The 13,682-nt window shown below is 41.7% G+C and overlaps 1 protein-coding gene across 1 annotated transcript in view; it reads left to right on the forward strand.

Annotated features, from left to right (window-relative positions):
* Positions 1-13,214, forward strand: part of tmem59 (transmembrane protein 59) — a 32,055-nt gene extending 18,841 nt beyond the window's left edge. Inside the window, exons 6-8 of the mRNA XM_048539654.2 lie at positions 1,133-1,256; positions 5,962-6,079; positions 12,298-13,214. Of these exons, the coding sequence (XP_048395611.1) occupies positions 1,133-1,256; positions 5,962-6,079; positions 12,298-12,450 (395 nt within the window). The 3' untranslated portion in view covers positions 12,451-13,214. The remainder of the gene's footprint in view (positions 1-1,132; positions 1,257-5,961; positions 6,080-12,297) is intronic.
* The last annotated feature ends 468 nt before the right edge of the window (positions 13,215-13,682 follow it).

Here is a 13,682-nt window from a genome sequence, read left to right on the forward strand (position 1 = left end):
CCTAATCATGGTAGGGGTACTCATCCTCCCATTTCATGTGCTGTCATCACCCTTGCATTGAAAACAAAACGACTTTGTGAACTCGTACTCATTTATCCACCTCTTCTTCCCCTCAATTGTCTTATGAAGTTATTGTAATTCATTCTCAACTTTACAGTAACTTTTTTAATCTGTCTGAATAAATTATTCCCATGGCATAGGAATGACCCCATCAGAAGTCAAGCGTAACATTCTTATCGACTGCATCCATCCTCCTTTATCATTTTGATCTAATTTTCCCCCCACATTCTTTGGTTTAACCAACATTCTACTCTGCAATTTGTTTTGTGCATTCTAGTTTGCTAGGACTGCTTATGCTTGGTTTTGTTCTTGCAATTCAATTTTGTGATTCAATTCTGATTCATGATGTAGCTTTCCAGCTAGCTCACCATTCCCACTGAGTTCCTGAAGGATCTCTATTTTTAGCTTGCAGACCATGAACACTTCATACTTTTAAAATTTTGATCTTCCATGCTTTGCTTTAAATCCCTCATAGTTTGTCCCTCCATCCTTCATGTCTTCCATCTCTGCAGCAGCTCCTCCAATTCTCATACTCTTGCTCTCACCATTGATCATTCCGTCTTTGGTTTATTTAAGATCCATGCTTTGGAATTCCTATTCTAGACCGTTCCGTCTCTTTTTAAATCCCCTGAAATCTGTCTAAAACTTTTGTCTAAATTTTGTCATTCCTCAAAATGCCGTTGGCATGGTGTCCATTTCATTTGTTATATTAATGAAGTAATTTGGATTTTATTTTGAGTGCCATATGTTTGCCTTGGACTTAAGACTGTATTCACCTCCACAAATTACCTTTCTGTACTACTTTCTCTTCTGAATTGCTTGAATTCTTGTTATTTTTGTATTCATCTTTTAGTGCTATGATGTCGTGTTATTTGTTTCTCTCTGTGTATTCGTTTATCATAGTCGTTGCTGAGTTTTCCTGACTACTACTCCAAACACCGTTTTATACAGCTTTCTGCTTCCTTGTGTTGGAATTGGACATCACCCAGCTTGCTAACAAGGTGTCAGTTATGTTGAGAATTTTGGTCAGTATACTGTTTAGAAATTATCTCTTTGTGTTCTTTATCAATAGATCACATAGCCAAGGCTATTTATGATGATACTCGCAAAAATTTCAGAAGGGAACATGGAACTGGCTTGTATTTGAAAGAAGGTCATGAACAGGAGTACCAGAGTGTCTTAGAATGTTTGTCAAGGTGGGTGTTTTGGTGAATTGGGCCTCAGCAAAATCAAGATAATGTATCATATCTTCCACCAATTCAAAATAGTTGTATAGTGGGTTATTTAATGTGCACAGAAATCCAGTCTTGCTGTAGTTATGATTCTCTAAATTAATATTAGTGAGAATGGATCCCCCAAATCAACCAAGTTACACTCTCTAGCACTAATCCTAAAGTGGAGCTACTTGTTTTTTTAAGCAAAGATATTTTGTGTGCACGCATTTATTCCCCTTCCCTAATAGCCTCAGCCTCAGGTAGTGGTGAGTGGCCACCTAGGATCATTGCAGTTGTTGTAGTTATACTGCATTACGCTTTTTTTTCCTGAGTTACATGTTAGGCCACTTCGGAGGACAGTCAAGAGTTCACCAAATTTCTGTAGGTCTGGAGTCACATGTAGGCCAAACATGTAAGGATGGCAGATTTCATCCCCAAAAGGTGTCAGTGAACTAAGATGGGTTCTTATGACCATCTGGTTGTTTCATAAACACGGAGATTTTGTTTCAGATTTATTAATAAATTGGATTTAAATTACCCCCTGCTGCTGTGGTTGTATTTTAGTTAGTTTCTGAATCGTAAGAGCCAGTGCTCTGCATTACTAGCCTTGTACATTTGCCACTTTGCTAAGTCTCCCTGTATCAAGGAACATAATTTATGCCATGTTTAAAAGTAGAAAAATTGAAAGTCTTAGCAGCTCGCACTATGGCTTACTGATATCTATGCATGAGCACATTCCAGAATAGAAATATTGAATGACATCCATTTCTTCACCAGACAAACGGATGCTAATTGTGGTGAATAGACGTTTAAATGCATTTCTGTAATAACTGGTTTTCATTAGGGCATAAATTGGTAGCAGCTTTTCTTGCAGTAGTGAGACTTCAAAAGTACTTGTCTGCAAAGTGCATTGAGAGATACTTTGGTCATTAATACAGCTGTGTAAATTCAGTTCTTTAGTTTTTGTAATTAAATGACGAAATGGGGTTTAGGAACAGATAGCTTATTCCTTTTTCCTGTGGTATTAAACTCTAATGCTGTGGAATCCTGTTGTATTCGATCAGCTGGGGATTCCTAATCCTGCAAGATGCTCGTTAATCCCTATTACAGGGGAGCAGAACTGGTTGATAACGGTTCAAACTTTGGTCAAAACAATGAGCCAGATTTTCCAGGTAGTAGCAATGTCACTCCAACACCCCTTTTATGAAAGAAGAGAACTCAGCATTTCGGAAACATGATACCATTTGGGGCTTCTTCCAAAATATGGAGCCAGATTTCCAATCTGACTGTTCTTTTGTAGCAGAGAGCTGTCAGAGGAAGGTACCACACCACCCTTCACTGCTATATTCTGAAATTGAATGTCTTGACAACCACTGACAGCTGCTGTCATGGAATGGATGTGGGATGGGTCTGGCAGCCTAATCAAACTCATTGGTGGGATGTTGACCTGGGTCCCTGGGAGTGGAGGAAGAATGGAATTGTGGGAGTTTTAGTTGAGGGGTGTGTGAATTCAGTTAAATGAAGAACAAAGAAAATTACAGCACAGGAACAGGCCCTTCAGCCCTCCAAGCCTGCGCCGATTGAGATCCTCTGTCTAAACCTGTCACCTATTTTCTAAGGGTCTGTGTATCCCTTTGGTCCCTGACCGTCCATGTACCTGTCCAGATACATCTTAAAAGACGCTATCGTGTCTGCGTCTACTACCTCCGCTGGCAACGCATCCAGGCACACACCACCCTCTGCGTAAAAGATCTTTCCACGCATATCTCCCATAAACTTTCCTCCTCTGACTTTGAACTCATGACTTCTAGTAATTGAGTCCTCCACTCTTTTGGGGGGGTGGGGGGGGGGGGGGTGGAAACACTTCTTGCCATCCACCTTGTCTATACCCCTCATGATTTTGTAGACCTCAATCAGGTCCCCCCTCAATTTCCGTCTTTCTAATGAAAATAATCCTAGTCTACTCAACCTTTCTTCATAGCTAGTGCCATCCATACCAGGCAACATCCTGGTGAACATCCTCTGCACCCTGTCCAAAGCATCCACATCCTTTTGGTAATGTGGCAACCAGAACTGTACACAGTACTCTAAATGTGGCCGAACCAAAGTCTTGTACAACTGTAACATGACCTGCCAACTTTTGTACTCAATACCCTATCCGATGACAGAAAGCATGCCATATGCTTTCTTGACCACTCTCTCTATTGACCTGCATTGCCATCTTCAGGGAGCAATGGACCTGAATACCCAGATCTCTCTGAACATCAGTTTTCCCCAGGACTTTTCCACTTACTGTATAGTTTGCTCGTGAATTAGATCTTCCAAAATGCATCACCTCACATTTGCCCGGATTGAAGTCCATCTGCCCAACTCTCTGACCTATCTATATTCTGCTGTAGTCTCTGACAGTCCTCTTCACTATCTGCTACTCCACCAATCTTCGTGTCATCTGCAAACCAGACCACCTATACCTTGCTCAAAATCACTTATGTATATCACAAACAACAATGGTCCCAGCACAGATCCCTGTGGAACACCACTGGTCACAGGTCTCCAATTTGAGAAACCCTTCCACTACTACTGTCTCCTGTTACTTAGCCAGTTGTGTTTTTTTTAATGCATCTAGCTAGCACACCCTGGACCCCATGTGACTACACTTTCTCCATCAGCCTGCCTTGGAGAACCTGAGTAACTAGTTGGGAGTTAAGACTAAGTATTCAATGCTGTAACTGTTTTTTACTTTTTACTTTTTCATGGGAACCAACAAAAATCTCCAACTTAAATGGAGACTTTCAGAGGGATCCTAGCATGGAGGACTTGCATAGTGGAAAATACAGTTTCCAGGGCAGTTTCTCCGGTGTATACTATAATGGAGGTTCCACAGAGTCCCGACATGCAACTTCTAAATGCTGAGATACAGCTGACTGGCCAATGGAAAATCTGGCCCAGCATTTCAAACATTGCTGAGTGCTCCATGTCTAAACAACTGCCAACCTATCTATTTAGAAAATTAGGAGCTAACTGTCCAGCCCTTTTAATCTTGCTGTGCTATTCAATATAATAATGGCTGATCATCCAACTGTATACTCTGTGTATCCGGTTTCTCCCCATACCCTTCAACCCCTTTAGCCCTAAGTGCTACAACTAACTGCTGCTTGAAAAATTTGGTGTTTTGGACTCAACCACAGGTTTACCACTATTGGGGTGAAGAAATTTCTCCACATCTCAGTCTCAAATGGCTGTTCTAGTAACCTTTTTTAAACTGTGGCCCCTGGTTCTGGACTCAGCAGTCATCGAGAATATTCCTTGTGAATTCACGCTGTTCAGTCTCATTTAATCTGACAGGTTTCTGTGAGCTGCCTCTGCTTTCTCTTCCCCCCCACCCCCCAACTGCACCCCCCAAAAAAGTAGACGCAGCCATTCCATCCTATCTGATCCCAGTCTCTTCATATTTCAGCCCAGTCATCCCATCAAACTTTCTGGTAAATCTTTGTTGCTCTCTGTACTTAGCCAGAATATCCACCTTTTAGAAGCTGAGATCAAAACTGCATGCACCTCTCTGGATGTGGTGTCACAAAGGCTCTGGTATAATAACAGCAAGCCATCCCTGCTCTTGTATTCATTGTCCTCTCTCTATGAAGTCCAAATGCTTTTGTTTTCTTTAATGCCTACTGCACCTGCATGTTTAGGTTCAGTGACCAGTACAGAATGACCAGGTCTTGTTGCATGACCTAGTCTTCTGCACACTGCATCACACTCCACTTTCAAGGAAGAATTCTAAGATGTGCTCACTCTTTTCCCTAAGGAGCTTCCACAGCTAGATTGCCAATTACTTCATTTTCACAATGCCATGCCCAATTTGGGATGACCTGTTCTCTAAAATAAAACAAAGAACTATGGATGCTGATCACTTGAAACAAAAACAGAAATTGCTGGAGAAACTCAGGTCTGGTAACATCTAGAGAAAAGGCAGAGTTAACATTTTGAATCCAGTAACCCTTCTTCATGGCAGGTTCTCCTAGATGGTTCCTCAATGTACTGATCCAGAAAACCATTCCCTGCACACTCCAGGCATTTCTCTCTGTAGGATTGTTTCTGTTACACTCCTTTCTTTAGGGCTTAGATTTGAATGAGAGTAGTTAAAAGATCAGTACTTACTAGAAAATTGTCCTACAGCAGGTGAACACTTCCAGGAAAAAACGCTCACATGCAAGTAATTTAATGTTTACAATTAATTTCTAAGAAGAAAGGCTTCTTTGATCTGCTTGATGTGTTGTAACATTGTTTCACTAGTTGAATTCATTTTGCTTTATAAAACTTTTAAGTCTTATTTCTTTCCAGTGAACATCCGGCTCAATGAATAAGTTATGTGCCAACTAGGAACCGTGATTACTCTCCAAGTTGGCAATGTAGCTGCTGGAACCCAACAGTCCCATTTGAGCAGAGACAAAAGTGGAAGCAGGCCAGGGTGGTGGGGTGGTGGTGATCTGATCTGTGACCACTTTACCAATTTCCTCGCTACACCCTTGGGTCATAGAGAGGTGGAATTGTCAGTTCATATTCAAGGAATGAATGCTGAGCAAAAGCAATATATTTGCAAAGTTTTTTTTTGTTCATTGATTTAAATCAACTCAGTCAAGGGGCTATAAATACAGAATTGTTGACCACTAATAATCATTGATTTCAGGAATGCTGGAATACCTCGCTGGATATTAACGACCACCCTGGTACTTTCAGTGCTGGTACTGTTGTGGATTTGTTGTGCTACTACTGCTACAGCTGTGGAGCAGCATATTCCATCAGAGGTAAGACTGAGCATTAGGATAAAGCAATCATATTTGAGGAAAATAAATGCTATTTGAGTGCAGGACTCGAATACATGAATTGGCCATTTGGCCTTCTCTGCCATTTAATAAAATTGTGACTTGTCAGATTGTGTCCTCCTCTCCACTTTGTTGCTTAACATAGATTACCTTATATAATTGACTGCTAGGGAGTTAATCTACCTCTACCTTAAAACTATTCAATAACTCTCAACATTGAGAGAAAAAATTATCACCTCCATCATAAATGGGACATCCATTATTTTTAAAGGTTGTCCTCGAATTATAGTCTGTCCCAGTGGCAAAAAAATTCACTCAGCATCCTAAGCAAATATCTTTTCTGTTCTATTCTTGCATTTAGCAGTAACACTCCATTTGCCTTCCTGATCACCTGCATTGCATGTCAAGTTCAGTGACTCTCGTACAGGATACTTGGATGCCTCTATCTCAGTTTTTTGACCTGTCCCATTTAAATAATATGTTAGTTTTTTGTTCTTCCTACCACTTTCGTCTTTCCCATTTTATACTATGGCATTTTTTTTTTGTCTGCCTGTGTAAGGAATCTGCAATGGGACAGATTGGTTATGTCCCATTCATAACTACCTTGTCAATCTTTGTCATCAGCAAACTTGTTATCCATTCCTTCAATCCCTTCATCCAAGTCATTGATATGAATTGTGAATAAAGGCTGGGGCAATGAATCTCATGACATTTATGATCCTAGACCAGACTGCCAAAGTTTTACTAAAGCCTATCTGAGAATCAGTAAATTTTTTTTGTGGTAGTATTTCACATGTTTCTTTCTCAAAAAGAAAACTCATTAGTAAGATTTCCCTCTTCTGAAGCTGTGCTGACTCTGCCTGATCTGCTGTAGGGAAATGTAGGAACAGGATAAGGCTGATATTTAGGCCATTTGTTCCCCAGTGCCTGTGATGTCACTCAGAGGTTATGATTGAGGGGAAACTATTTGATATTCTGTTTTGATTGGTTTGTGTACTTCAAAGCTACCTTTTTGTACTCATTTATTCAAGGTGCATTTCTGTCAACTTTGTCCTGTTTCTTCCCCCCCCCCAAAAAAAAACGGTTTTATTGATTGCTCTTCTGACTTGCTATGCCTAGTAGTAACCTTTCAAATTGGATTATATATTTGACCTTTCTCTCATTCCCATTGAATGAGCAATGTAACCTTGAATAACAGAGCTGATTCACATATTGATTTTGAGCAATAAATTACTTTGAAAATCCTTTTTCTGTATTCCCTTTTAAAGAGGGAAGTTCTTCGCCTGCTTTTCAATTTTTTCCATCAAGACTAAAAATTAGTAGAGATGACAATCTAGTTAAGCATTAATTTGTTTGTTTTTAGGCCGTGCATTGTATGAACACCCCCTCTTAGGTGGCATAAAGAGCATGCAGGCACAGAAATTCCATCTGGCAGTGCTAAAACACAGCTGTTTTCCAACTGGGAAATGCGGTTTGTTGTTTCAACCCATGAGTGGTGAAGCTGGGGGCAAAGACTTCTGTACTCTGTACTTCCTCAAGTCCAAATTCATCCTAAAGCTGCTGTTTCTCCCTCTTTCCAATATGAAGAGCTACCTAGCTGCACTGCTGAATGGCTGGTACTACTTGCATGATAGCCTCTGCTCCTGGGAATCTCTGTACAGTACTTTAGCTGAAGTCAGATTATCTGCATATGTGCACTTGAATGTAATGTTATTACGCCTAGAATGTAGCGACACTGACTGTTCTTGCAGAATCATTTTACTTTTTGAGGGGACAGTGGGGAAGATGAGAGGTCTTTTGCCGGTAACTGATGCCACCAGACCTGTGTGTGCGCACAGATGGCCGTTTTCACAGCCATCTTCGCGTTCATGCTACCTTTTAATTATTTTTATTAAACTTGCATGAATTTATGTCCTCTTTCTCCCTTATTTGATCATCTGTTGTAGATGCAGGCTCGCATTGAGGGTAACTTTAAATATAGCTGCTTGTAGCCTCAGGTACCTTACTTAGACTGAGAATGAATGCCTATGAGCTTCCCCAGTGAAAGCAAGTTCTTGCACCCAATATTGATATCATCGTTATCCGAGATTCTCACACAGCCAGTTGCCAGTGCATAACACGTTGAGGATTTCTCCTTCAATGTGTGGCACACTGGTACTAATTGTACCTGTCAGACATATCAGTTGAGTTTGAGGATCTTTGAAACGTTCTCTAGATAGCAAATGCTATGACAACAGGCAATGTTTAATTCCTAAACTGTAAGGAACATTTAGAGCTAGGTTTTCTTAGTGCACCAAATTAGGCATGGAACATGGAACATAACAGCACAGTACAGGCCCTTCGGCCCTTGATGTTGTGCCGATCTGTCATACCGATCTCGAGCCCATCTAACCTACACTATTCCATGTATGTCCATATGCTTATCCAATGACAACTTAAATGTACCTAAAGTTGGCGAATCTACTACTGTTGCAGGCAAAGCGTTCCATTCCCTTACTATTCTGAGTAAAGAAACTACCTCTGACATCTGTCCTATATCTTTCACCCCTCAATTTAAAGCTATGCCCACTCGTGCTCACCGTCACCATCCTAGGAAAAAGGCTCTCCCTACCTAACCCTCTGATTATTTTATATGTCTCAATTAAGTCGCCTCTCAACCACCTTCTCTCTAATGAAAACAGCCTCAAGTCCCTCAGCCTTTCCTTGTAAGACCTTCCCTCCATACCAGGCAACATCCTAGTAAATCTCCTCTGCACCCTTTCCAAAGCTTCCATATACTTCTCATAATGCGGTGACCAGAACTGTACACAATACTCCCAAGTGCGGCCGTACCAGAGTTTTGTACAGCTTCACCATAACCTCTTGGTTTCAATAAAAGCTAAAACACTGTATGCTGCCTTAACAGCCCTGTTAACCTGGGTGGCAACTTTCAAGGAACTGTGTAGATGGACACAGGTCTCTCTGCTCATCTACTCTACCAAGAATCTTACCATTAGCCCAGTACTTTGCCTTCTGGTTACTCCTACCAAAGTGCATCACCTCACACTTGTCTGCATTAAACTCCATTTGCCACCTCTCAGCCCAGCTCTGCAGCTTATCTACGTCTGTCTGCAACCTACAGCATCCTTCGTCACGATCCACAACTCCACCGACCTTAGTGTCGTCTGCAAACTTACTAACCCATCCTTCTACGCCCTCATCCAGGTCACTTATAAAAATGGCAAACAGCAGTGGACCCAACACCGACCCTTGTGGTACACCACTAGTAACTGGTCTCCAGGATGAACATTTCCCATCAACTACCACCCTCTGTCTTCTTTCAGCAAACCAATTTCTGATCCAAACTGCTATATCTCCCTCAATTCCATTCCTCTGCATTTTGTACAATAACCTACTGTGGGGAACGTTATCGAACGCCTTGCTGAAATCCATATACACCACATCAACCGGTTTACTCTTAGATACCTGTTTGGTCACCTTCTCAAAGAACTCTAAGGTTTGTGAGGCATGACCTTCCCTTCACACAACCGTGCTGACTATCCCTAATCAGTTTATTTTCTAGGTGATTATAAATCCTGTCCCTTATAACCTTTTCCAACACTTTACCAACAACTGAGGTAAGGCTCACTGGTCTATAATTACCAGGGTTGTCTCTACTCCCCTTCTTGAACAGGGGAACCACACTTGCTATCCTCCAGTCGTCTGGCACTATTCCTGTAGACAATGACGGGTTAAAGATCAGTGCCAAAGGCTCGGCAATCTCCTTCCTGGCTTCCCATGAGGATCCTAGGATAAATGCCATCCGGCCCAGGGGACTTGTCTATCTTCACACTCTGTAGGATTTCTAAGACCTCTTCCTTGTGAACCTCAATCCTACCTAGTCTAGTAGCCTGTATCTCAGTATTCTCCTCGACAACATTGTCGTTTTCTAGAGTGAATACTGTTGAAAAATATTCATTTAGTGCTTCCCCTATCTCCTCTGGCTCCACACACAACTTAACACTACTATCCTTCATTGGCCCTAATCTTTTGTCATTCTTTTATTCCTTAAATACCTATAGAAAGCCTTAAGGTTTACCCTGATCCTATCCACCAACGACTTCTCACGTCTCCCCCTGGCTCTTCTGAGCTCTCTCTTTAGGTCTTTCCTGGCTACCTCGTAGCCCTCAAGTGCCCTAACTGAGCCTTCACATCTCATCTCATCCTAACATAAGCCACCTTCTTCCTCTTGACCAGAGATTCCACCTCCTTCGTAAACCACGGCTCCCGCGCTCTGCAGCCTCCTCCCTGCCTGACAGGTACATACTTATCTAGGACACACAGGAGCTTTTCCTTGAATAAGCTCCACATTTCTAATGTGCCCATCCCCTGCAGTTTCAAGTTCACCCACCTTATTCCGGACGCTCCTGGCATTGAAGTTCACACACTTCAGACCAACTTCTTGCTTGCCGGTGCCATCTTGCGTCCCTGAAACTTTTATCTCGGACCTCCCTACTCTCAACCTTTTCTATACTTGAACTACAATTTTGGTTCCCATCCCCCTGCTGAATTAGTTTAAACCCGCCCAAATAGCCTTAGCAAATTCATCCCCCCCTGCCCAGGATATCGGTACCCCTCTGGTTCAGGTGAAGACCATCTTGCTTGTAGAGGTCCCACCTACCCCAGAAAGAGCCCCAATTATCCAAGAATCCAAAACCCTCCCTCCTGCACCACCCCTGTAACCACGTGTTCAACTCCCCTCTCTCCCTATTCCTCGCCTCACTAGCACGTGGCACGGGCAACAAACCAGAGACAACAACTCTGTTCGTTGTAGCTCTCAGCTTCCATCCTAGCTCCCTGAATTTCTGCCTTAAATCCCCATCTCTCTGCCTACCTATGTCGTTGGCGCCAATGTGGACCATGATGTGGGGCTGCTCCCCCTCCCCCTTAAGAATCCCAAAAACACGATCAGAGACATGACACACCCTTGCACCTGGGAGGCAACACACCAACTGTGAGCCTCTCTCATCCCCACAGAACCTCCTATCTGTCCCCCTAACTATGGAGTCCCCAATGACTACTGCTCTGCTCCTCGTCCCCCTTCCCTTCTGAGCAGCAGGGACGGATTCTGTGCCAGAGACCTGTGCCCCACTGCTCTCCCCTGGTAAGTCGTCGTCGCCCCCCCCCCCCCCCCCCCCCCCCCACAAAAAAAAGGTATCTAAAACGGTATACTTATTGTTGAGGGGAATGGCCACAGGGGATCCCTGCACTACCTGCCGGTTCCCTTTCCATCCCCTGACCGTAACCCATCTGCCTTTTTCCTGTACTTGAGGAGTGACTACCTCCCTGTAACTCCTCTCAATAACCCCCTCTGCCTCCTGAATGATCCGAAGTTCATCCAGCTCCAGTTCCCTAACGTGGTTTTCAAGAAGCTGGAGTTGGGTGCACTTCCCGCAGATGTAGTCAGCAGGGACACTAGTGGTGACCCTTACCTCCCACATTCTGCAGGAGGAACATTCATCTGCCCCAACCTCCGTTTCCCTTATTCTAAATTCCCTAGACTCTTTAAAAAATAAAGAATAAAATATAAACTTGTTACCTTACCAATCAGGTGCACAGAACCTTTTTTTGGTTAGAGGAGGAGGAGGAGGATAGGTGGGAGACACTACCGGAGTAGCGTTTGGGTAACGCAGCCACACTAGTATATTACCTCACTTACTCATCAGTCCCGTGTCCGCTCCTGCACGGCGTACCTCCACCTATTCATGAGGTAAGCTTTTTATAAATTCAAAACAGTGACTCACCGGCTTCCCGACAGGCTCCTGCTCTAAGCTCCTGCTCGCGGGACATAGTCATGACATAAATCTTTGTCTTGCCTATTTGACCATTAGGACAGCAAAAGGTTAGTTCACTTACTTATTGGATCAACAGATCAGAGGTTGAATGTTTGATCAGTTGTCTAGTCTAAGTGTATTTTGCATTGATTCAATGCCCATGGGTTGCAGAGTGGTGCAAGAAGGGACGGATATGCTGCACACTGTTTGTTTGTCAGCAACTGCTAGAACCTGCTCATGGGTCTAATCCAAGGAAGTATTCCACTTATTCAATCTCACCATTCATGAGACCTAGAAAAAAATTTTAAAATGCTGCTTTACATAAAAGGGAAATTAAATAAAGAAAATCACAATCTTTCAGTGATTAAGTGTGCATTTCTGTTACAGAAACTCAGCATATATGGAGACATGGAATTTATGAATGAATTGAAGCTAACTCCATATCCAGCATCTTCATTGATTGTGATCAAATCCAAGGATGAAAAGGACATGACAGGACCCATACCTACTAAAGTGAACCTGGACCACTCGACAATTTAGATAATCTGGATGAAATTTGGACTGTCCTTTGTGTTCTAAAATTTTAAGTGGTAGTTTTTGCCAAATGTCTGGTTGAGGTGAAATTTCAAAATTAAGATAAATATTGTTTATTGTTACATTCCTGGGTGCAAACAATAATTGGAACTTTAGAGTGATATAGAGCTGTTTTATTAAAGGGATCTTGACCTATAAATAGCTCTTAGTGTTGCACAACACACCTGTCTGCATGTTTGAAAACTTGTTAGCAGCTGACCCTCTTTGATCTCACTGGTTGTTCCTTTGTACAGATTAAATGTCATTGCTTGTAACATTTCTTATGATGTTATTTCTACAATCCGAATGGATATTCAACTCGTGTTTTAATCAATTTATGATCTAATGTATTGACATCGTTTCCTTTTACTCTACCTGCATCATGGCATATCTTGCTCTCGGTTACATGAAATAGTTCTGTGCACATTATGTAAATATTGAGCCACAAATAACCTCAAAACACAATTTTAAGTTTTCATTTCTCAGTAACTCATTGATAATGAAACTCGTGGCTATTTTGCATCTCAGCTGTGTTTTCTTTTAGTGCATTTCCTTTTTTTCTTCCAAGTTAAATATTTTTGCTTTGATTTTGTGGTAAAACCTTTTATAATCACACTCTCTAGTATTGTTTGTAGTTTTGATCCAAATGTAATTTCCTCATGGGTTTTGTGGACAAGAGTTTTCTTTTTCAAGGAATTATAAAATAAATATTGGTTTGATCACCTCGTCAAGTGTTGCAGTTCTGCTTATTCTACTTGTAAAAATGTGAAACACTTGGACATATTTTCCAATGAAAATCACGTTTGTTGAGTTTGCAGATCTCTATTTGCATGGATACATTATGATCTGTAGGATGTTGAAGAGTAGTGTACTCAGCGGATTGGATGTAATGGATAGGGGTGGAATCATTTGGCTGCAATTAAATAGATCAGGTTGAACCAATTCTTCTGGCAAACTTGCTGCCTCATGAATGGATAGAGCTGATGTGCTACCTCCGAATTCTGTGGTGTTATCTGAATAATTACCTATAGAAAATTATCTTCAGTAGTATGTATGCTGTCTAGAAAATATTTTTAATAGCATATTAAGGAGCAAGATGCTTATAAAAGTATTTAGAAACAAATTCTCTAACCCTTTCTAAATTGATTGTTAAATTTGGCAATGACATGCTATTAATTACCAATCACTTATCCTTCAAT

The sequence above is a fragment of the Stegostoma tigrinum genome, chromosome 8 (assembly GCF_030684315.1).
Source record: "Stegostoma tigrinum isolate sSteTig4 chromosome 8, sSteTig4.hap1, whole genome shotgun sequence".
Classification (NCBI taxonomy): Eukaryota; Metazoa; Chordata; class Chondrichthyes; order Orectolobiformes; family Stegostomatidae; genus Stegostoma; species Stegostoma tigrinum.